Below are 22,778 nucleotides of genomic sequence, written 5' to 3'. Positions count from 1 at the left end.
CTGGTGAAGGGCGACCCAGAGGAAGGACTTGCCTGGATCTGCCCACTGAGCCACCCGACCTGCCTGCAAACCCCACTCCCTAGTTAATTTATCCCCAAAGAGGCTCCGTTTCTGCCTGGATTTGGTTTCCTAGCCTGGCCTGGATTGGGGAGGGACTGTGGGCCACGAGGGTGGGGGCTTGGAGGGAAGACCTTCCCCTGGGCGTCTTAAGGAGGCTGGCACCTCACGGTCTCAGAGGTGAGTGTCTCAGGGCATCTGCAGGCTGCTGGCCCCTTTACTTCCTCTGGGTGCATCCTGCCTGGCTGCCATGTCCAGTTCCCAACTGAAGTAGGGAATCCGGTGTGCTCTTTTGCCTGTCTTCTCCAAAGGCGGCTTAGGGTGGGGACAGTGTGTTCAGCAGCAGGGCTTCGGTTCAGATGGGCACTCGGCCACAGGGAAGCACCGGCTTCTCTCACTCCTGTGTTCAGTCACTTGATGAGTGTCTGAGCGTGGACGCCGTCTCTGGCCTGCATTAGGCATGGAGAGTTCCACGGCAGGATGAAGACATACCCAACTCGAACGGCTCCGCAATGCAGCACAGGGCACTGGCAGAGTGGGCGCCCTTCCCTGTCCCTAGGGCATGGCTCCTGGAGGCCGCAGGGCCATGAGTGGGGTGAAGGATGGGAAGTGACCAGCAAGGGACTGCTCTAGAGGGAGCTGAGGAGAGCCTCAGGGGTCCACTCAGGCCAGCTGTGCAGGCTGCACCCCTCTCTGTTAGCAAGAACATCCATGCCCCCGCGCCATTTGCCCAAGATATTGGACTCGGGCTTCCTTTCAGAATACAGCAGTGTGGCCTGAGTTGAGATGGGAAACCACAGGACTAAACCCAGACGGTGAGGGCCATGTCCCTGGGTGGTCAGGGACGTGATGTGGGAGGGAGGAAGTAGGTGCTAGCCCCTGCCAGCTTGATTGGCTCTGATTTCGAGGTCTGCGGTGATGGCTCATGGCCAGACGGGCCCAGCCTGCCCGTGGGAACCTGTGGTAACAGCTGTGCCTGCTGGTTACTGTGCTCTGTGAACAACGGGCTTCCTTCTTTGTTCATCCTAAAGTAGCAGCAGCACTAAGTAGTTGCAGCAGTGACCTTGTGGCCCACAAAGGCTGAAATACCTGCTTCAGCGCTGTTGACAGGCTTGTGACCTGGCCTAGCTGTCTGCAGGGACAGCACCCTGGAGGCAGCAGGCCCCATGGAGGGTGCACGCAGACAGGGCAGTGACTGCAGGGAGTGGAGGGTGGGGCTGCATGATGGGGGCCATCTCCCTGCGTCGGGAGGGTCCTGCACGCACTGCTCACTGAGCCTCAGGGTGACCGAGAGGGAGCGGAGCCTCCGACAGTGGGGTGAGGCCTTGCTGTCAGGGAAACAGCCGGTCGAGCTGCAGCCAGCAGCACTCTGAGAGAACCACAAACTTTATTTCACCCCTGCGGCCCTGGAGAAACAAAACTCCAGACTGAGCCCGACCCACAGCTTCTCACAACGGTTGTTTGGTGTCCTCTTAGACCCGCCCTCTGGGGACTTTTTCCTCTTTTAAGGAAAAACTCCTAATCTGAAGGCCTTGTGTGTGGGGGTCGCAGGCCTGGTTCAGCCATCACCTTACCACCCTGCTTCTGGGCAGCCGGGGCTGCCTCTGCTGGCCCTCCCTGTCCCTGGTTCACCTTCTCTTTCGGGGGACACCCAGCGTCAGCAGGGTGGACACGGGCTGGGCCCTTTGAGAGGTCTTGGCTCACCGTCCAGGCCTGAGCTGCAGGGGACAGGCCTGGGTGGCCCCTATTTCTAGTCCCCTCCCCAGCCCTTGGGGCCATCCTCCAGTGGACTGTCCCCTCCCCCAGGCCTGGGTTTGTCTCTCTGGAGGGAAGAACCTCTTATCTGGGCAGGACTGTGCCTGTGGTGCTGTGGCCCTTGTCACACTGTTGTCCCTGTGGGATATCGTCTAGAAGGGAGGCAGAGGATATCCAGATTAGGTCAACCTGTGACCACCCTGCTCGCTGGGCATGGCAGTTCCCTTTCACCTTTATACACCAGGTGGAGCCCTGTCTCTAGGACGCAAGAACAGTGTTCCTGTGGGGACAGTGGCCTGGATTCTGTCCTAGTGTCTGAGTCATGCAAGTCTCCACAGGCTTTAGACTCGGGATAGATACTGCAGGTGCTCCGGCTGTCCTTGGAAATTGCTACATTATTGTAATGGTCACATTATAATGTAAACAAATATTGTATCCTTTGTATATTATGTTTGTCTCATTCTGTGAGGTTTGATATTGTTCCTGTTATTTTATTATTGCTAAGAGCGCTTTCCCGCTTCTCAGGTGAGGAGATGGAGTGATGTGACCCCCTGTAGCCTCTGGTTTGGGGAGGGGTCCTGTGCTGGGCAGAGCCTTCTGCACTGTTCCATTCTTTGTTCACGTGTGGCTTTTATCAGTGAGGGTGAGGACTGCAGAGCCAGGCCGTGTGTCTCTATGGTGACCGTGGGTGCTGTCCTCGTCCCCAGAGCAAGCATGGGACCAGGGCCTGTGGTGTCCCGGGTGGGGCCACTTCAGGGCAGGGCCAGCTCCAGGGTCCTTTGGGAGATTGACATGTCCCTGGGTCCCTCACTGAGTGGTTCTGCAGAGCTTCAGGACGGGGCTCCCTGGCCATCCCTGGGAAAGACGTGGCCCACCCCAAGGAAAAGGAGGAGAGGTGACAGACAAACTGAGTCCCCAAAGCTGAGAAGCCAAAAGGCTGTCCAGAGGAGCAGCGCCAGAGCGGGTTCTCCCAGGGGCCACCAGCCTATCTCCCCTTTATCTCCTGCTACCCCAGCCACAGAGGATCAGTCCCGCCATAGAAGAGGGCGTGACGGAGGGGGCGGGCTGCCCTGGGCAGGAGTAGCCACTGGCCAGGATGGGCTGGGACCACCCAGCGCTCCCCGGCGACCACCCCATCCCGAGTCCCATTGGCCCAGGCGGGGGGCATTGTGTCCTACTTCCCTGGCTGCAGGGGCTGTCCTGGAGGTGCCTCAAGCTTCCCCCAGGCCCACTGGGCTTTATACACCAAGGGGACGGTGACAAATGGGTGCAGAACACATCTGATGTGAACAGCTCACTTCCCTGTGGAACTCAGCACTCTGCTGAAGTGCTTGGACCCTGAAGAGATGTACATTGCATGCTTCACCTTCTACGCAGGTTATGATCTCTACTAACTGACGAGCACTACAGAGAGCATTCAAATGAGCAGATTCTGTAACAAAGCCAAAACACTTTCATGATATCAAAATTGAGTTCAGGCACAGTCTGGTTTGGGACGATGGAACACAAGTTAGAGCACATCCCCTCTCTGCACTCTGATTCCTGTCCTGTTGTTCAGTGTCCACGGGGGCTTATAGAAGCAGGCAGGGGAGGAGGAAACTGACTTGTACCTCTATGGGCCATGGTGAGACATGGCCCCAGGTGGCCCCAGGTCACATTATAGCTCATTAATACCATGCCACCGTGTTATCTGGGCGAGCAGATTCTAGAGACTCCAAAAAAAAAAAAAAAAAAAGATTCCCGGCTCTTGTTTCCTTCTGGCCCCACATGACCTGCCTTGCACCTAATATCATTTCAGGTAAAACCTCCAAGAATGTCTGGGTTTCCTAGAAATTTACTCATTTATTTTTGTGGTGCTAGAGATTGAACCCAGGGCCCCTCACAGGCTAGGCCAGTGCTCTGCCACTGAGCCACACCCACAGTCTTTTTTATTTTATTTTGAAACAGCATCTGGCTAAGTTGCCCAGGCTGGCCTTGAACTTGTGATCCTCCTGCCTCAGCCTCCCCATGGCTGGGATTACAGGTGTGTGCCACCACACCTGTACAGGAATGTATTTTTCAATCACGTTTGGCTTTAGCTGTGCAGATATAGAAAACGGAGTCGATGGCGATTTGAAAGCAGAAGGTGGTACCTCTGTGCTCTCTCCTAGGCTGCAGCAAGCCCCCAAGGCCCAGGTGGCCTCAGACACCTGCAATGGGACCCACCTGACAGGCCTCTGAAGGGAGGGAGAACCTAACTAGGCCCTGTAGCTTCACCTGCTTTTCGTGGCTTCCCTTCTTCAGTTGACTTTAAAAATCACAGATTTTGGAGGCCACACAACATCTTGAGTCTCCCACTAGCTTTGCTGTGGAGCACCGCTTGGGCCTGGGGGTCGTGACGGTAATGGCTGCCTAGGTTACATTTCAGGGACTCCAAGGTGACTTTTGTCAAAAACACCAACTCTTCACTTGGGCCAGCACCGGTGTCTGACAAGGACTTGATGTCAGGAGGCCCCAAGCTCTACCTTCAGGTCATGCGAACACTGCCATGTTTAGAAAACATGTTCTCCAAGAGCCATGGAGCTGGCTCACACCAGGAGACCACTGCTTCCCCCCATCGCCTTCCCCACACCTTCATCACCCCTCAGTCCCACAGATGTGCCCAAACACTAGGCTCAGGAGGCAGGTTTGAGATCGGGTGTCCCCTCCACACTCAGCCAGCTTGCACGCACCTTGGCTGGTGCCTGGCCTGGGGTGTGAGGGCAAAGCAGCGCTGGAGTGACAGCGCTTTGCTCCCGTCTCCAGGGAAGACGTCATTCTGGGCTCAGTGAGCATCCAAACACCCACCTGGTGCCACCACTGCTTAGATTGCACTCCTTGGAAATTTGTCGGGTTTTGCACCCATCTAAACACAACTCTTGAGCACCATTTTTAAAGTGGAAAAGAAGAAGCTGAGCAGCTAAGGCTGGTAAATGGAAGACGTGAACCTGAGCTTTATGTCCGCCTGCTGTCTGGCTGTGACAACTTCTAAATACAGCAAGTTCAAAATCAGATATGTGATCTGACCTGGTGGTGCACAGACAGACAGGGTGTGGGTGAAAGGTGAGGATGCTGGGTGATGATTCTGGGGAGAGCCAAGAAGACAGGAAGAGGAAGTAGAAATCGATGCACCAGAACCGGTGCCCCCTGTCTTCTCATGCAGTTCTATAGCCACCTGGGTAGTGGGTACCATTTGCTTGCCTTTGAGAAGAGCAAACTGAGACGTGGGGAGTTGGAGCAAGTTGCGTAGGTCCTCACAGCTGTGGACCACACCCAGGGCCCACGAATGGGAGCCTGCTGTGCCGGCGGCTCATGTTCAGGCATGACAGTGGCCGCTGCTTGACTGAACTCGTTAGTCTAATCTCAAGTCCATGACCTGCAGGAAAATGTGGACGAGTGGGTGAAAGAGCTTAGAGCTGCTTCTCTGGAGGACCTACCCCAGCTCCATTCTCCAGGAGAGAATCGGGATCTTCCTGCTCCACACTGGAAGTCTCTGTTCAGCCCTGGGCTCTGTCTGTGGTGGAATTGCATCCCCTAGAGATATCACCAAGTCCTCACCCCACAGCCTGGGAGTGTGACCTTACTGGACTTAGGGTCTTCGAGACGTTATGAGTTGAGATGAGCTTTTCCTGGACTTAGGATGGTCCCTGAGTCCAGTGCCTGGTGTCCTTGTAGAAAGAGGAGAGAACCCAGGGACACAGAGGGAAGGCCACGTGTACTGGAGACAGGTTGGGGTGATGTGTCTAGAAGTCAGGGAGCACCGAGGAAGGCTGGCCACCCCCACAGCTGAAGACAGGCAGGGAATGGCTTCAGCCCCAATTCTCCAGAAGATGCAGACCTGCCCCCCAGAAGTGGAAGAATAAATCTGCTCTGTTGAAAGCCACGCAGTTTGTGGCCATTGGTTACTGCAGCCCCAGGACACTGACACACTGTCCTTGGAGCGGAAGTTTTGATTTTGAACATGTGGCTGCCAGAATCTCTCCAATGGGCTCCACTCCCACCCTGGATCTGGGTGGGTGGCCAGGGTGCTGGCAGGAGCCTGTTGGTCTCTGCTGACCCCTTCATGCCCTGACATCTCCCCCTTCTCACTCTTCCCCTCTAGATCCCCCCACAAGCCACACACTATGGCACAACATATTTTGCTGCTATTAAATGACTATTTTAAAATCACATCACCTTGGAAAGCTTGGGAAAAAAGTCTTCAACTGAAACACAGAGTGCCCAGTATGTGCAAGTAGATCTTCATGCCATGATTAAGTAGGTGCGGGAATAAGATAGTCCTGCCTCCACGGCCTCCCTGTTCCCTTGGGAGCAGAGAGCACCAGGCTCCATGGGCCTCTGGGTGTGTGCAGGGTTCCCAGAGGCTGCAGCAGGACATCCCTAGCTCCCCTGAGGACTGGCGACCTCTGCAGACTTGGAGAGTTTTCTAGATGAAGTGAAGGGACACCAAGTAGGGGCAGCAGAGGGGGCGGCTGGTACCCAGTGGTGATGGGAAGGCTGGTGAGGCCAGCTGATGGTGGGATCTGAGGGCCTCCCTGCAGGACAGGCAGGGGAGCAGAATGGCCCTAGGTGCAGGGGCTCCAGGGTCCCCACAGCTCCGCTGCAAAGCTGGGAGTGCAGCTGTGTGGGGTTCTTGGTCATGGGACACCTCTTTCAAATTGCGCCATTCAGAGCCTTGAGTTGGGTCCTTGAGCGGGCACCCTCGGCCCAGAGCTTCTGGGAATCTGCCAAGCACTGGGTGCACTGACAGATGGCTCTGGGCTTGGTCAGGAGCTCCTGCACAGCACGTGGCCAGCCTTGCTGACTGGTCACTGACAGAGCTGTCTGGATCCCAGTAAAAGCCTCCTCCTCTCAGGGAACCCCCGCCTGCCCTGTTCCAGGTGCGTTCTTCACAAAGGTGGTGGATTTGGGAGCCTCATCTCTGAAGCTTGAGATCTGGGACACGGCTGGCCAGGAGAAGTACCACAGCGTCTGCCACCTCTACTTCAGGGGCGCCAATGCCGCGCTGCTGGTGTACGACATCACCAGGAAGGTAGGGCTGCCCGAGGCACGCCCCGGGCTCTCCGGGTCCACCCTGGTCCACCCTGGTCTCCCAGGCAGTGCAGTGTCTTCTGAAGGACTCGTGCTGGGCTGGCCCCACAGTCTATGGTGCCATCACGACCTCAGAGACCACGTCCACGCGCCCTCGCCACCTGACTCCCCTGACCCTGCACTTGCCTCTGCTCTTCCATGACCGGCCCAGCAGGCCCCGCGCAGGGCAGTGTCTTCCACACTCACTAGTGCGCTGAGATGGGGGGGCTGTTACAGACACAGCCCCCCACAGAGACCGTGGAGATGGGAGGGAGGGGCTGGCTTCATGGGGGCTGCAGGCCCAACCTGGGAGGTAGGAACTAGCCATGCTGGGGGGCAGTGGACCTGGGGGAAGGTGAGAGGGGCCTGGGTGAGAGAGCAGGGTGGCATCCAGAGAGGGTGGGCAGTGCAGTGGCCCAGCAGTGAGGAAAGCAGGGCCTCCACCCTCCTTGCAGGGGGCAGGAGGGGCTACAGGAGCCAGGTGGAGACTCCTTACCTGGTCTTTGGGATATTACAGTTAGGAGCAGGGTTTGGAGTGGTGGACACCCCCTACTTTCCTGCACAAAATGTTCCAGGGGTGGAGGCCCCTGGCCCAAACACCCTGTGTCCCCGTCCCTGGGCCCCTGCAGCTGGCTGCTGGCTGCAGACACCAGCCAGGGTGGGAGCAGGCCGGCCACCCACCTTGGAGGAACTGAGAAGCCCTGCAGGGCTGGGATTGCCCACGGCATCCTGGGACATCCGCAGCCTGTGCCAGGCCTGCTCTGCCGCCCTGGACCAGAGGCCATCACAGGCCCACCGACAGCCCTCTCTCCTCCAGGACTCCTTCCACAAGGCCCGGCAGTGGCTGGCAGACCTGGAGAAGGAGCTCCACCCAGGGGAGGGCGTGGTGATGCTGGTCGGCAACAAGACGGACCTTGGCGAGCAGCGGGAGGTGACTTTCCAGGTGCCACTCAGGCCAGCGGGAGGACGCCCCCACCCCGCAGCCCTGGGTTGTCACATAGGCTCACACGCACACGCCCACACCACACCCTGAGGCACACCAATGCACACACCCACATGCCCGCACCCCGCACACATAGGTACACACACCTGCAGGGACATTGCCCACTCACACCCCACACTCACATCCCTACACTCACACCCCCACACTCACACCCCCACACTCACACCTCCACACTCACACCCCACACTCACACCCCTACACTCACACGCCTACACTCACACCCCCACACTCACACCCCTACACTCACATCCCTACACTCACACCCCCACACTCACACCCCTACACTCACACCTCCACACTCACACCTCCACACTCACACCTCCACACTCACACCTCCACACTCACACACCCACACTCACATACCCACACTCACACCCCCACACTCACACACCCACACTCACACCTCCACACTCACACCCCCACACTCACACCCCCACACTCACACCCCTACACTCACATCCCTACACTCACACCCCCACACTCACACCCCTACACTCACACCCCCACACTCACACCCCTACACTCACATCCCTACACTCACACCCCCACACTCACACCCCTACACTCACACCTCCACACTCACACCTCCACACTCACACCCCCACACTCACACCTCCACACTCACACACCCACACTCACATACCCACACTCACACCCCCACACTCACACACCCACACTCACACCTCCACACTCACATACCCACACTCACACCTCCACACTCACACCCCCACACTCACACCCCCACACTCACACACCCACACTCACACCCCCACACTCACACCTCCACACTCACACCTCCACACTCACACCCCCACACTCACACCCCCACACTCACACCCCCACACTCACACCTCCACACTCACACCTCCACACTCACATACCCACACTCACACCCCCACACTCACACCCCCACACTCACACCCCCACACTCACACACCCACACTCACACCCCCACACTCACACCTCCACACTCACACACCCACACTCACACACCCACACTCACACCCCCACACTCACACACCCACACTCACACCTCCACACTCACATACCCACACTCACACCTCCACACTCACACCCCCACACTCACACCCCCACACTCACACACCCACACTCACACCCCCACACTCACACCCCCACACTCACACCCCCACACTCACACCTCCACACTCACACACCCACACTCACACACCCACACTCACACCCCCACACTCACACACCCACACTCACACCTCCACACTCACATACCCACACTCACACCTCCACACTCACACCCCCACACTCACACCCCCACACTCACACCCCCACACTCACACACCCACACTCACACCCCCACACTCACACCCCCACACTCACACCTCCACACTCACACACCCACACTCACACACCCACACTCACACCCCCACACTCACACCCCCACACTCACACCTCCACACTCACACCCCCACACTCACACACCCACACTCACACCTCCACACTCACATACCCACACTCACACCTCCACACTCACACCCCCACACTCACACCCCCACACTCACACACCCACACTCACACCCCCACACTCACACCTCCACACTCACACCTCCACACTCACATACCCACACTCACACCCCGCACTCACACACACCCACACCTGTGCATGCTTGTGCCCCCCCACATACTTTCCACCTTAGTTTCCCTTTTGGCCAAAGAAGTCTGGAATCTCTGGAGGGAGCAGGGGACCCACGCGTGCCCCTCTGGGGAGCTGGCTGCAGGGTCCCTGCCTGCTGGGAGTGGGCCTCCCCGCCAGCCTCAAGGCCTGTCCTGGTCACCTGGCGCCCTTCCCACCCCCCGCCCCTCCTTGCGACTTGTGGGTTCTCACATATTTTCTTTGTATTCGATATATTGTTGAAGAAGGGTCAAGAGAATAAATCCAAACTTCTTTGGTAGGAACTGCACAAGGGACAGAAAATTTAAAAAGCCGTAGTTTTTCTATGAAACGATGCACAGCAGAATGAATGCTGCAGAGACGTGTGTGAGGCACTGTGGGGCTGAGAGGAGGGCCAGATTGCCCGTGGCCTCGAGCCCGCCTGCGGGGTGAACGGCCTGGGAGCATGTGTGCACCCCTGTGTGTGTGGGTGTGTGCATCTGGGTGGTCTGTGGTGTGCAGCAGTTGTGTGAATAGGTATGTGTGGGCACCCACATGTGTGTTGTGGGAGCTGTGTGTGTATAGTTGGCCCTCTGCATCTGTGAGTTCTGCATCCACAGCTTCAACCTACCATAGATTAAAAAAAAATTGTGTGTGCATTAAATGTGTACAGATGGTTCTCTCCTCATTAGTCCCTAAATAACTCAACATGACAACTATTTAGACAGCACGTGCGCTGTGTCAGGCGTCACCGTGATCTAGAGACGGACCACAGTGCGGAGCCGGTGTGCAGGGTTTATGCAGTAATGCACCATTTTGCAGAAGGGCCTGGAGCACCAGGGCTTTTGTGTCTTCACGGGTCCTGGAGCCCATCTGCCTGGATACTGGGCACCATTGTGCAGGTGTGTGTGGGAGGACACGTGTGGATACGGGTGGTGCATGGGTTCTCCTGTGCATACAGAAGTGCATGTGTGAAGGTGTGCGTGCAGCTGGGTTCCAGGACAGGCTTTCTGCGTGGCAGGCAGAGGAGGATTAGATGTGTGAGAGGCAGGGGTGGGGGCACGGGCTGCAGGGTCCTGCCGAGAAGGCCCTCTGTGTTCCGGAAGCAGAGCCCCTCGCACGGGGGCTTTGGTCTGGAGGCAGCAGTAGGTCCCTAGAGGGTGTGAGAAGGGTCAGGACCTGGTGGTGACTGGGAGAGAAGTCAGGTAGGGAGACCCGGAGGCTCTCAGCTCTGCCGGGCCCGGCTGGGGGCACCATTGACTCTGCTTTCCCAGCCTCTCTGCTGTGGGCAGTGCCAGATGCCTGTGGCCCAGACACGCTGTGGCATGGAGCCCACGGGAGCGTCCACCAGGGCTGGGCCATGCACCATCTCTGGGGCTCCCCTGGGCCACAGGCCTAGAGACCCTGGCCACGGCTTTCCTCCTCCCCCTGCTCCGAGGGAGGAAGCGGGGTAGGACAAAGCTGAAGATGCTCTGGCGGCCACAGAGGGCCAGGCAGGACAGGCAGAGCCCAGGGAGGTGCACCCAGGCCAGAGCTGCATTGTTAAAATGAGTTTTTTAAAATCTATCATTTTCTTTTTAAATTTTTTAATCACTGTTGTGATCAAACCCAAGACATCCCACACTCTAGGCCAGCTCTCTACCACTGAGCTGCACCCCAGCCCTGAACTGGCATTTCCAAATAACTCTCTCATTGCAAAGAGAACACAGCAATCCCAGTGCTGTCCTCCGGCCTCTGCAGTGTCACCGTCTTACATGACCTTGGAGGACCATCGCCCGACTGACCCTGCACAGCTCTGGCTCAGACCCCCCCTCCCCCCATTTTTCCTCTGATGTCCTTTTGTGGCAGGAACAGCGGCTCCCAGTTCTGGCCAATGGAGGTCCTTGGAGTTGCCCTTGTCCCTTCCACCTGCTCTGTCACTGTGAGCGCTTCCGAATTTTCGGACTCATGGTGTTCTTTCCAGCCCTGGAATCTGCCGTTCGCCGAGGAGCCTGGTTCTTAGTTTGGGGGGATTCATTTAGAAACAACATCCAGGTGTGGGGGGTGGGGGGGGGGAGAAGACCATGGGCTTCACCTGGAGACCTCAGGAGATGAACTGGCAGGGGTGAGCTGACTCAGGGCACAGGAGGGGGCGTGCCTCTCATGAGAGGGACCTGGCTTCTTGGAGGTGACAGGGGAAAGGGAAGCAGGTTGGAGATTCCAGGGAGTCCAGGAGAAGGCAGAGAGCAAGAGCAGGTGGCATCAGTTGGAGCCTTGAAGGGGCACCCAAGCTGGAGCGGCTGTGGAGGAGGTGGGCTTGGCAGGCGACTGGCCTGCAGGGCTGCCCCTCTTGGAGTGGCTGCCAGGGAGGCTGGAGAGCTTGGGCGGCCATGAGAACCAGGAGCAGAAGCTGCAGAATGGGGAGTGAGAGGAGAGGGAAGTTTTGGAGACTCTGAGGACCTGGCTGAGAAGCCAAGGGGAGGGGAACGCAGAGCTGACCCACAGGCTGTGGGCGGAGACCTGGCTGCCAGCTCCGTGTGAGGTGGCATGGGGAGGGGTCCCCAGCTGCGTGGTCTGGGACCGCCAGGTGCTCCTCCTTGTTGGGAGGGGCCGGGGGGGGCTTGGGGAGAGGGGGCTTGGGGAGAGTGGGCGTGGGAGAGCCCATCCTGGGCAATCCTGACTCCTAGGCCTGGCCCTGGCCTCTCTCCTTCCTGGTCACGGTTTCCTGCTGTCTCTGCTCTGGTTTCTCCACTTAGCCTGACCCTGTGGGGAGCAGGGCCCCTGCCATGCCTCCCCCACTTCCTCTGTCCCCTGGGTTTGGGCATCTTGCCTCTGTCTGCTGGACAGTCACAGCAGGAGGGCCCCTCCCTGTCCAGCTCCAGGAGCCTCTTCCAGTGTGACCTGTCCCCTCCCTGTGTCTCTCTCTCTTGGTCCTGGGCCTGCTGCTCCAGGTGGCCAAGGGCTGGGGCTTGGGACTAGAAGAACATGGGGTGGGGTTTTCCAAGGGCCTGCAGCTGCCCTTGGGCATGGGTTGGAGGTCGTTAGTGTCCTCGGGGAACTCATAAACCCATCGTTTTCCCTCAGGAAGGGAAGGAGTTTGCTGAGAGCAACAAGTTGCTGTTCATGGAAACCTCCGCCAAGCTGAACCTCCAGGTGTCCGAGGTCTTCAGCACCGTGGGTGAGTGAGGGCAGCCTACCGGCCGGACAAGGACCAGGGCTCCCACGGGACCTGCTCCACTGGGTCTTCTTTTCTGGTGTCTTGGGACCAAGAGTCTGTCTGTTGGGGACAGGGGGTGAGCAGGAGGGACATGGAGACCTCGGTTCCAGGCTCTGAGCGGCTGTCAGGAGGGCGGGTCTGGGCTGTTCTGCCCGCAGGCTGTGTGGTCCCGGGGGACTCTCCCCAGTCAACTCTCCCTTCTTCCTTCACAGCGCAAGAGCTACTGCAGAGGGAGGCCAGGCAGAGCCACAGCACACAGGGGGATGCAGCCGTGGTTCTGAATGCGAGTCCTGCCCCGCAGGCCAAATGCTGTGCCCGTTAGAAGTGCCACTCCAGGGGGCCATGGAAGGACGTCCAAGGCCAGGCCTGGGGGTCTCCAGGATGAGCCACTCTCGGCTTGGCTCTTCATCAGTTGTACTTTGTGGCTGGTGCTGGACTGTGCCTGAGGGCTGGCGGCTTCCAGAAGTTGGCGTCCTTTGTAATACCCAGTTCCCAAAGCTGGGGGTGATTGTCAGGGGAGGATATGGTGTCAGATGGCTCCCAGAAGACTGTTGCCCACCGTGGCAGATCCTGTCTGGTTTCTGGACACCCCAGTCACCTAATTGATTGCTTTGTCACCAAACGTGGAGGGTTTGTATGAGGCAGAGAGGAAGCAGAGATCAGGACTCTGATAGCAATGGTGGACAGACACCGCCATCTGGCTTGGCAGGAATGCTGGGCTAGGGCTGGGCCCACCTGGTTCTGGGAGGTGGGAGAGAAGGAAGAGGCCCACCGGGAGATGGTGGTACCCGAAGAGATGGAGTGATGGACCTGGGTGGCTAATCTCAGGCGGTGGCCCTGGGGAAGGTGCCAGTGGCAGGCTGCTGAGGTGGAGTAGGCAGCCATGGTCTTGCTGGGAGCAGGCTCCGACTTGTACCCTGACGTGGAATTTGTGCTGTCGAAGCATCTTTTTCTCATAAGATTAAACTGCTTTGAACCATCTGGCTCTGGGCGAGTTTGGAAGGGTGAGCTGGGCACAGCCTGGTGGACTGCGGTGTGAGATGTGCAGGTGTGACTGGGGCGGGCGCGGATCGTCATTCTGATGCCATGTGACACATGGCCCCCACTGAGGCTGCCTGGCTAAATGGAGGAGCCTGGTCCCCGTTTGGGGAGGTTAGCTTGGTGACTTTTCTGTTGGATCTCTCCTGACACCTGACGCAGCAAAGGGGGACGTGTTGGGGAGATTTTGTCCTCATCTCTGGCTCCCTGGTAAGCAGATGTGAAGTCTAAGTATCACCACGTTGCTGCCAACTGAGGAAGACGGCCTTGCTGTGTGGCTCTAAGGCTCTGAGGAGGGGCGATGCACAGTGCCCTCCCACGTGACCCTGGACTTCTCATCCCTGTTGGGCCTCACCTGTTGAGGGTGCTCTCTGCTCTGCCCACTTTGCATGGAGAGCACCTCCCAGTCCAGGGACTTGGCCTTGGGGTAGGGGCATCCCAGATGGAAACCGCGGTGGGGGTGATGGGAGACTGGGGAGGGACATGGGCACCAGGTATTGGCTAGGACCCGCCTAGGAAGGTCACTCAGAAGGGCTGTGTCCTGGTAGGAGACCCGCCCAGCCTGGGCCTCGCAGCACTCCAGCCACACTTGGTACCACTCGTCCCAGGGAGGGCCCTGTGGGCATGGTGGCCCTGATTGGAGGGGGACACTTGAGTCCACAGGACCCTGGGGGGTCCCACTTCTGTTCTGGGGAGGTGGGAAAGGTCAGAGTGTCCTGGTGCTGATGTGATCCCGAGGGGCCCCAAAGAAACTCCTTGAGGAAGGGCTCTTACTGGACAAGGGCAGAGCAGAGTGCACGAGGCTCTTTCGTCTCATGATCACGAGAAGAGGGTAAAGAAAGAGAACCAAGGGGGCCTTCATTTTTTACCAATACTCTTGCAACTTCATAGGGGGAACCTAAAGACAGTGTTGTGTAATCACTGTCATCTGATTGCTAATGACATTGGGCAATGTGTCCTCGCGTCCCTGCCATCACAGGGGGCCTGAGCAGCACTGGGGACACCCTGGAGGTGGCAGGAGGCCGAGGTGCCCATGGCCACCAGGGGGCGATCCAGCACCACTGAAGGGGTTCCCTGCTGTTGGCCGTCCTGCAGACTGAGCAGTCAGGGCTCTGCTAAAGAGCAGACCAGGCCCACTGATAGAAGAGACTCTGGGAAATAGTGGGAAAATTCTAGGGTGTCCTCTGTCTGCTTCCCTGTGGCTGGTCTCGCAGTGCTAGGATTTATTCAGTGCATCTTTGACTCATTCCCATCCAGAATCCTTCCATGGTCTCTCCAGGCCGGGATGGATCTGGTGCAATCCAGCCCCCTTTTCTCCTCCCCCACGGGGCAGATGAGGCTCAGCGCTGCCCTAAAATCACCTGGGGAGCAACAGGAGGAACACTTGCACCTGCATCTTGCCACATCTTCTAAAGAGATGAGTCTGTGCTGGGATTTTAAACCATCCCAGGTGAGCTTAGAACTTACCAAAGGTCGAGAAACCACGTGAGGACAGGGGCTGCCTCACATGCCTCTGTAGGATCCCCCGGGCTGGTACAAGGCCTGGCACAGGCATGTGCTAACCAAGGGACAGAAACTGCTGTTTTCCCCACAGTCCTAAAGGAACTTGTTATGGTTTGGATGTGATGTGTCCCCCAAGAGCTCACATGTGAGACAATGCAAGAGGTCTGCAGGAGAAATCACTGGGGTATAGCCTTAATCTAATCAGTGGATCAGTCCCTGGTAGGGGACAGAGTGGTAACTGGAGGCAGGTGGGTGTGGCTGGAGGGAGTGGTTCATTGGGGAGGTGGCTTTGGGTATATATTTTGTATCTGGAGAGTGGAGTCTCTCTCTCTCTCTGCTTTCTGATTACATGTGAGCTACTTCCCTGTGTCACACTCTTCCTCCGTGTTCAACCTCACCTTGAGCCCTGAGGAATGGAGCTGGCCTCTGTGGACGGAGACCTCTGAAACTGTGAGCCCTAAAATAAACCTTTCCTCCTCTACAGTCGCTCTGGTTGGGTCTTTCATTCGCGGCAGGGAAAAGCCTGACTCCAACAGAACAGCTGGCTTTCCTGAGAACAGCCCCCTACAGTGGGCAGGTGTGATAGCAGGCTTGCCCAGGGCCCTGCCAGCGCCCCACCCTCCGGCCCCGCCCACCCAGAATCTAGGGTGCTGGGGATGAACCCAGAGGGGTGGGGGATGTTCCCAGCAGAGGTGCATGCTCTAGGGAGGCCAGCTCTAGGGTGCCTGCAGTCCTGGCCACGGCCTGGGCAGGTGCCACGGTTGTCCTAGGCTGGACTTGGACCTGGGACTTTCCCCAGCGGCTGTGTGTCCAGGTGTGGAGGCAGGAGGCAGAGAGGGCTGCAGGTGGCCCTCCACAGCTCCTCGCCATCCTGTCCACTCCCGGGGCTTGTTCCTCTGTTCTCGTCCCCTCCCATCCTACCTGCCATTCTTATCTAACTGATGGATGGACCCTGCTAGGGTTCAGGCATGAGGTGTCTGCCCAAAGCTCCTGCTGATGCACAAGTGTCGGATGTGAGATGATGAGATTCGGAGACCTGGAACCCCATCAGTTCGTCCTCATTTGAGCCGACTGACTGGGTGGTGACTGTGGGCAGGTGGGGGCTGCCCGGAAGGGGCACCTTCCTACGGCCTCTTCCCCTTCTGTTTCCTGGTGCTGTGGTGGGAGCAGTGCTTCTCCACCTTGTCTTCCGGTCATGCCCTTCTGCCTCACCCGGGCCCAGGGCAGCGGAGTGGCCTGCCCTGGACTAACCTGAACCTGTGAGTCCAAATCAACTCTTCCTCCTCTATGTTGTTGTTGGGCATTTTGGTCACAGCCACGAAAAGTTGACTAAGGCAGACCCGTTGTCCCCAAAGTCGATGACTCACACACCTGTTCTTGTCTTTTAACATTGGTTCCCTTCTTGGGGCTCCAAGGGTCCAATGTAAGATGATTCAAGTGTCCATCAAAAACTGTTTGTAAGATACTAAACAACAGAAAGAGAAGTGTCTTCTTGGGAAGCATCCAGCGTGTCAAGATGGGTGGTGGTAAGAGTCACCCCACGGACCCAGGACGTCACAGCTGGCCTGGGAAGGACATTAGGGTGCTTCCTCTTGGGCTAACTGGGAAGCAGGACACTGCCATGGGGCCAGGACATCCACGCGTGGCTCGTGGACCACACGGGGACGAATTCTCTGTGTCACACAGGTTGTCCTTAACCACCCAGTCAAGTCCAGTGGGGGGTGGGTGGGCACTACCGGCCGACACAAGAGGAAGGGCCAGGGCACCTGTGCCCCCTGAGTAACCTGCATCCAGTTAAGGCCTGAAGCCTCCTCTCTGATGACAGGAATACAGGGACAGAAGAATGGGAGCCACACCAGGGAGGAGAGGGAGAGACAACTGTCACCAGACCACACATGTGCATTGTTCCACAAGAGGACCCACTGGGTGCTTCCAGACATCAATGTCCTGCTGGGTGCAGTGGCTCCTGCCTGTCATCCCAGAGGCTTGGGAGGCTGAGGCAGGAGGATCATGAATTCAAAGCCAGCCTTAGAAAAAAGCAAGGTGCTAAGCAACTCAGTGAGACCCTCTCTAAATAAAATACAAAATAGGGCTGGAAATAGGGCTGGGGTGTGGCTCAGTGGTCGAGTGCTCCTGAGTTCAATCCCTGGTACCAAAAAAAAAAAAGAAATCAATGTCCCGACAAAACACAAAAACAAGGAGCCAAGGGTGAGAGAAATAACTGTGACATTAGATTGGAACCTGATAAGAAAAAAAAGTTTTAAGACTTTTGTGATATATACTTAGGGATTTTTGCATATGGAGTAGATAAAAATACTATTGATTAATTACATTTTTTTCAGGTATGGTTTTGTGATTATGTAGGGAATTGTCTTATTTTGGGGAGAAGCATGCTGGAATACTTAGGGGCAACGTCCTGGTGTCGACAGCTACTTACAAATGGTAGAGGCAGAGGAGGGCAGGAGGAAGCCAGAGACGAGAGCGGTGATAGCTGAGTCCAGGTCAGGAGATTCTGGGGGCCTCACAATAATTTCTGAACTTCCCTGTGCGTTGGAAGCTGTCGTCACACGAGTTGTAGGGAGCATAAACCCTGGCCTCTTTGTGTCCGGGCAGAGAAGGTGGATCTGTGTCCTGGGATGCCCTGGCTAGGTGGCATGAGCAGCAGGCAGGGCGTTGCCGCCCGCTCTGGTGGCTGTGAGTCTGGGCTGGGGTGGCGGCTGGTCCTGCCTGCCCCAGGGCTCTCCTGCTACGAGGCTGGTGCTCCCTGGCGGAGCTGCATCTCCTGATCTCTACCTTGGGTTCGCGTGGCTTCTCCCTTTGGTCCTGCTGTTCTGATTTCCCCTTTCTCTAAGAACACTGGTCCTGTTGGATTGGCATCACCCTGCTCCTGCCTGAGCTCAGCAAGGTCCAGAGAAGGCCACATCTAAGGTAGGGGCATTAGGCCTTTGGCTCATGAGTTTGGGGGATGGGTGAGGCAGCCCTGAGGAGCAGGTGAGTGCCCGGCACCTTGGAGATGCCTGGTCTCCAGCCTTTGCTTCCCTGACCCCAGAGGGAGTGGGCACCCAGTCCAGCCTGGTCAGAGGACGAGGTGGGCTTGGCCTTCTCCTGACCATATGGGGCAAGGGTTCCCTCCTAAGGCCTCATCTGGGTGGCAGGTCCCTGAATCCCTGATGTGCAAGGGAAGTGTTAGGTCTTTGCCCCACCTGACAAGGTTGTTGCCTGTGAATGGTGGTCACTGGCCCTCTGTCCCTTGGTTTGCCAATCCCATGGCCCAATACCCCTGCCTGGGGTATTGCCAGAGGCTCCCAGTCAGTCCCAGCTGTCTACAGATGAGCTGGCCTCCCTTGAGCCAAATAGGACCAGGTGATTTCCTCCTAGTGACCTTCGTGGCCACAAGTCGTCCTGTTGTTATAGTTAAAGCTTCGTCCCAGGGTTTCATACACTGACTTCCAGACCACTCACGTATCATCGAATCCAGCCTTTATTGAAGCACACCGGTGGCGGCTGACCAGAACATAAAGCTGTTCCCCTGATCAGCCCCCAAACAATTGCAAGGGCACTCCTTATAAGCCTGAAAACCGCAAAAGGGATGTTCGGGGGTCCAGCCAATGCAAGCAAGCCAGGTGACAGAAGCGGGAGAGTGCGGTCAAACGGTGGGAAGCGTAACCAATCACAGTTAGCCCAGTCACCCCAGTTACAGAGCCCCGTTACCCTAGTTACAGAAACAATGCCCCATTAGGTAGTTCCATGTTCTTAAAGGTTTCTATAGCAAAAGGAAAAGAACATCTTGCCCCAGTCAGGACCCTTCTCCTTGGCCTGGTTGTTATGATGAAGTCATAAAACAAAATGAAGTCACCTTTGCTCCTACTACCACACGGTCCTCCTCACTCCTGGGCACAGCTCCGTGGGCCCTGGCTGCCCTCCTAAGCAGAGCCCCTGTTCTCTTTGCCTCAGAGGCCCCGGCTCCTGTGGAATCCAGAGCCCCGTCACCAGGGGGTCATTGGCGCTGAGTTCCGGGTCTGTGCCCACCTTGGGCTGTGGCCTCCTTGTGGGAGTCCAGTGCAGGGTCTTCAGTGCCCTGGTCCTTTTGTTCCACCCCCATCCAGCTCCAAGTCATTTCCTCAACCAGGAAGGAGCCCGCCTGGCCGCCAGGAACCTGCCTCTCCTCTCTGGGACTTCACTCTGGGAGCGCACGGTGGCTGTGGACGGTGCCGGCTTCTTTCCCGCAGCGTCTCATTTTCAAGCCTGTCCTGTTGCAGCATGCGCCAGCGCCCGCTCCGCTCCAGTCATCTCCTGATGAGCGCTATGGGGTGTTTATACCCCCCATCCCACCCCCTCTGTGGTGCTGTCAGGAGTTTGCCTTCAGGAGGGGACCCTGCTGTGAAGGCACAGCCTCAGGGACGGGACTGTGCGGTTGGAAAAGAAGCTTCAAAGAGGTGCCCTCTCTCCACCATGTGAGGACAAGGGTCCCCACAGATGGCAGGTGTGCTGGCCCCTGGAACCGGGAGAGTTGACAGTTGACTGTTGACTGGTTAGAGCACCTGGTGAGAGCAGCCAGCCCCGACCAAGGCAGTGGGCACGTCGAACGGTGCTGCTGTGGACCCCCTGTGAGGATCCACCTCCACCTGTGTTTGTGTCCTGTGTCCCAGGTGAAATTGTCGGGCAGGGCTCATGTTGATCTGGTTCAGCTGTCTGGGGAGCTGTGGTACTGCTGGCTTTCGGGGCCATGAGCCATCCAAGCCCGACCCAGCACCTGCCTTCCCGGGGAGCAGGCCCAGTTCCCACAGGCACACTCCACCTGGGGGGCACCAGGGTGGGGGGCTCCCCTGTGGCTGGGAGGTCAGTGTCTGTGTTAACCCCAGGTGGAGGTCCGGGCTAGAGGAGCTGGGGTCCTGCCTCATGGCCCTCTGAGCCTAGGTGGACGGGAGTTCTGTGGCCAGGGAGACCCCTCTGAACAGGTCCAGGCTGTCCAGACAGGCCCAAGGCTGGGGAAGGGCCTGTGCCATCCAGGCAGGTGCCCTGCCCTCTGAGCTCAGGAATGAGGGAGGGTGCTGTGCCTGGTTCAGATGTGGAACTGAGCCTCAGAGAAGCCCAGGAATGGGTCAGTTGACCAGTAGTGTGGTGTGTCCCTGACACCAGAGCAGTTATGCCTGAGCATGGTGACGTCTCTGTAATTGAAAGGGACACAGTGTGGTGCTGGAGTCTCCCAGGGCCGAGTGGGGACAGCACATAGTGCCCCTCTGAGCAGCAAGGGAGGCCAGGAGGATGCAGGTAGGAGGATCGTGGTTGCCAGGGAGAGGGGAGGGAAGGCTTTGATGCTGCAGGAGTCTGCTCTGTGTACAGGACACTGGCGACCCGTCATTCCACATGGACTCAAACCCCTGGGATGCACAGCACCCAGAGCAAACCCCAGTGTAGGTGGCTCTGGGTGACAATGGTGTGTCACCAAATGTGTGAGATACTGGGGGCAGGAGGCAGTGTATATGGAGGCAGCAGGAAGCAGGATGCTCTGAACCTTCTGCTCACTTTTGCTGTGAAACTAAAACTGTTATGAAAATTAAAGTAAAGAGAGAGAGAGAGAGAGAGAGAGAGAGAGAGAGAGAGAGAGAGAGAGAAGGATTGACACTGGGGGAGGGACAGCTCCAGGCTGAGGGGCTGTGCTGCCTCCTCTGGGGACAGTGGTGCATGGTGCCCACGGTCTTGTGAGTGTGCTCCTGAGCAGCTGTTCAGGTGTGGGGGGCTGTGGGCTGCAGGTGACCAAGGACAGTCCCAGCTCCCGACTCAGGCCCCTCCCACTCTGTCACCACACAGTCGCAGACAGCAATAAGCCAGGCCAGAGCCTTTATTATCACGGAAGGGAAGGAGCTGGGAGGAAGAGGGTGGGTGGGGAGGCTCATGCCGTCCGGGTCTTCAGGGTCTTCATCAGCGGGCCATCAGCCATCCTGAGGGTACTTGGCACCACCCTCCAGGGGGAGGCAGGTGGACCAGCATTGCAGCCCAGGCCTGGGGACGTCCCGAAGCGCTGCCCTCCTCCGGCCGAAGCGGCCCACAGGCCTGATCCCCCGGCCTCTGTACCAGGCAGGATTGATGTCAGGAGCTACAGAGGGAAGAGCACAGCACCGCGTGGGACCCCCACGCCCAGGGTGTGTCGTGTGCCCAGACCCACAGGCTCATCCCCACATGGCCCCTCAGCTGATGGCTGCCTGGTCACCAGGCTATGTTGGAGCCCACCTGAGATAAGGGCACCCAGAGGGTCAAGGCCATGTCGAGACAGTAATGCGGCTTTGGAAATAAGAACTCAGACTTATACCGGGTCCACTTGCCCTTCTTGACCCCCCTCCCAGGTTCAAGAGACACCAGGCCCAGCTGGGCAGAAGTGGGCATGGAGGGAGGGGACAGGGCTATCCTGGGAAGAGGGCTGGTCCCCAGGATGTCCTAGCAGGAGGTTGGCCCCCAGAGCTGGAGCGTATGGCTGAGGAGGTGGCCAGCCCTCTACCCCTGGGTACTGAGCACCCACGGTCCCAGCACTCACTGCGGATTTCCATGGAGTGCTGCGGGGCTCGGCTTGCAGCCCCCTGGAGGACAAGGCCCAGCAGCAGCAGACACAGGAAGCAGCTGCTCAGAGACTTCATGCCCCTGGCTTCTTGAACAAGGCCCCTCTGAGGGATGCCACACCAGGAGGGCACAGCCTGGGGACAGAGGGGAGGGCCAGGTTATATAGGCATGAGATGTGTGCATGCAAAGCCCAGGAACTCAGGTCACAAGAGCATGAGAGAGTCATGTAAGTGTCCGAGTGTGTGCACATGTGTAGGAGTGGGCTGTGCTGCATGGGTGTGTGTGTGTGTGTGTGTGTGTGTGTGCGCGTGCGCGCGCACACGCAGCCCCAGCAGGGAAGTGTGTGAACAACACGTGTGAACATGGCTGTCTTGGAGCAGCCTCTGGTCTGTCTGTCCGCCTGTGTTAGGAACCAGGAGGAGCCCTCCAGGCCCTGGGGGGTGGGGAGTGGCCCCACAGAGCCCAGGGAGCCCTGGGGGTGGAGGAGCACCTCGCCAACCTCAGAGGGTGGGGTTTGGGTTTGCTACCTCAGTGCTCAGTCCTTTACCACTCTTGGCCCAAGTCCTGCTGACACTGAGGCCCACATGCTGCCCTGCCCTGTCAGAGGACAGCAGCCGGTAGTCCCGTGTGACAGGACACTCAGCATCCTGGGTCCTTTCTGAGCATGCTCACCCCACCCAGTCTTCGATCCAGTCTGCTGAAGCTCTGAGGTGCAGGCAGCACCCAAACCTCTTCTCACACACAGGACACCCCTACAGATGACGGGAGCAGGCTGCTGTGGATGAGAGCAGGGACCCCAAAACCCTCTGTGCCATGCTGGAGTAGAGTTGCCCACCTACATAAGCAGTGTCCAGCTGAAAAGCCTGGTGACCCCTCCTCCCTGCTCCCACCTCGGCATTTCTGTTAACACTGGAAGGTGCCTGAGAGCCCTGTCTGTTTCAGAGGAGGACCCCTCAGCT

The 22,778-nt window shown here is 57.8% G+C and overlaps 2 protein-coding genes across 15 annotated transcripts in view; one reads left to right on the top strand and one right to left on the bottom strand.

The window, feature by feature from the left end:
* The window catches only part of RAB17 (RAB17, member RAS oncogene family), a 30,148-nt gene extending 16,471 nt beyond the window's left edge, over window positions 1-13,677 (top strand). For 9 of the 11 annotated variants that reach the window (XM_081260836.1, XM_081260844.1, XM_081260841.1 and 6 more), the window contains 4 exons: window positions 6,711-6,862; window positions 7,718-7,843; window positions 12,591-12,684; window positions 12,936-13,677. In XM_081260836.1, coding sequence (XP_081116962.1) covers window positions 6,711-6,862; window positions 7,718-7,843; window positions 12,591-12,684; window positions 12,936-13,045 — 482 coding nt within the window. In that variant the 3' untranslated portion in view covers window positions 13,046-13,677. Of the gene's footprint in view, window positions 1-6,710; window positions 6,863-7,717; window positions 7,844-10,251; window positions 11,237-12,590; window positions 12,685-12,935 lie in introns of those variants that run through there. The other 2 variants (XM_081260837.1, XM_081260838.1) reach the window with 2 other exon arrangements.
* Window positions 13,678-21,138: 7,461 nt separating this feature from the next.
* LOC308630650 (prolactin-releasing peptide-like) overlaps window positions 21,139-22,778 on the bottom strand; it is a 51,493-nt gene continuing 49,853 nt past the window's right edge. For 2 of the 4 annotated variants that reach the window (XM_081260974.1, XM_081260973.1), the window contains 2 exons: window positions 21,797-21,953; window positions 21,139-21,361 (listed from right to left, as the gene is read on the bottom strand). In XM_081260974.1, coding sequence (XP_081117100.1) covers window positions 21,198-21,361; window positions 21,797-21,953 — 321 coding nt within the window. In that variant the 3' untranslated portion in view covers window positions 21,139-21,197. Of the gene's footprint in view, window positions 21,362-21,796; window positions 21,954-22,112; window positions 22,595-22,778 lie in introns of those variants that run through there. The other 2 variants (XM_081260976.1, XR_014017987.1) reach the window with 2 other exon arrangements.

This window comes from Spermophilus citellus (genome assembly GCF_964194105.1).
Source record: "Spermophilus citellus genome assembly, chromosome: 11".
Classification (NCBI taxonomy): Eukaryota; Metazoa; Chordata; class Mammalia; order Rodentia; family Sciuridae; genus Spermophilus; species Spermophilus citellus.
This window is presented reverse-complemented; position numbering and strand designations above follow the sequence as displayed.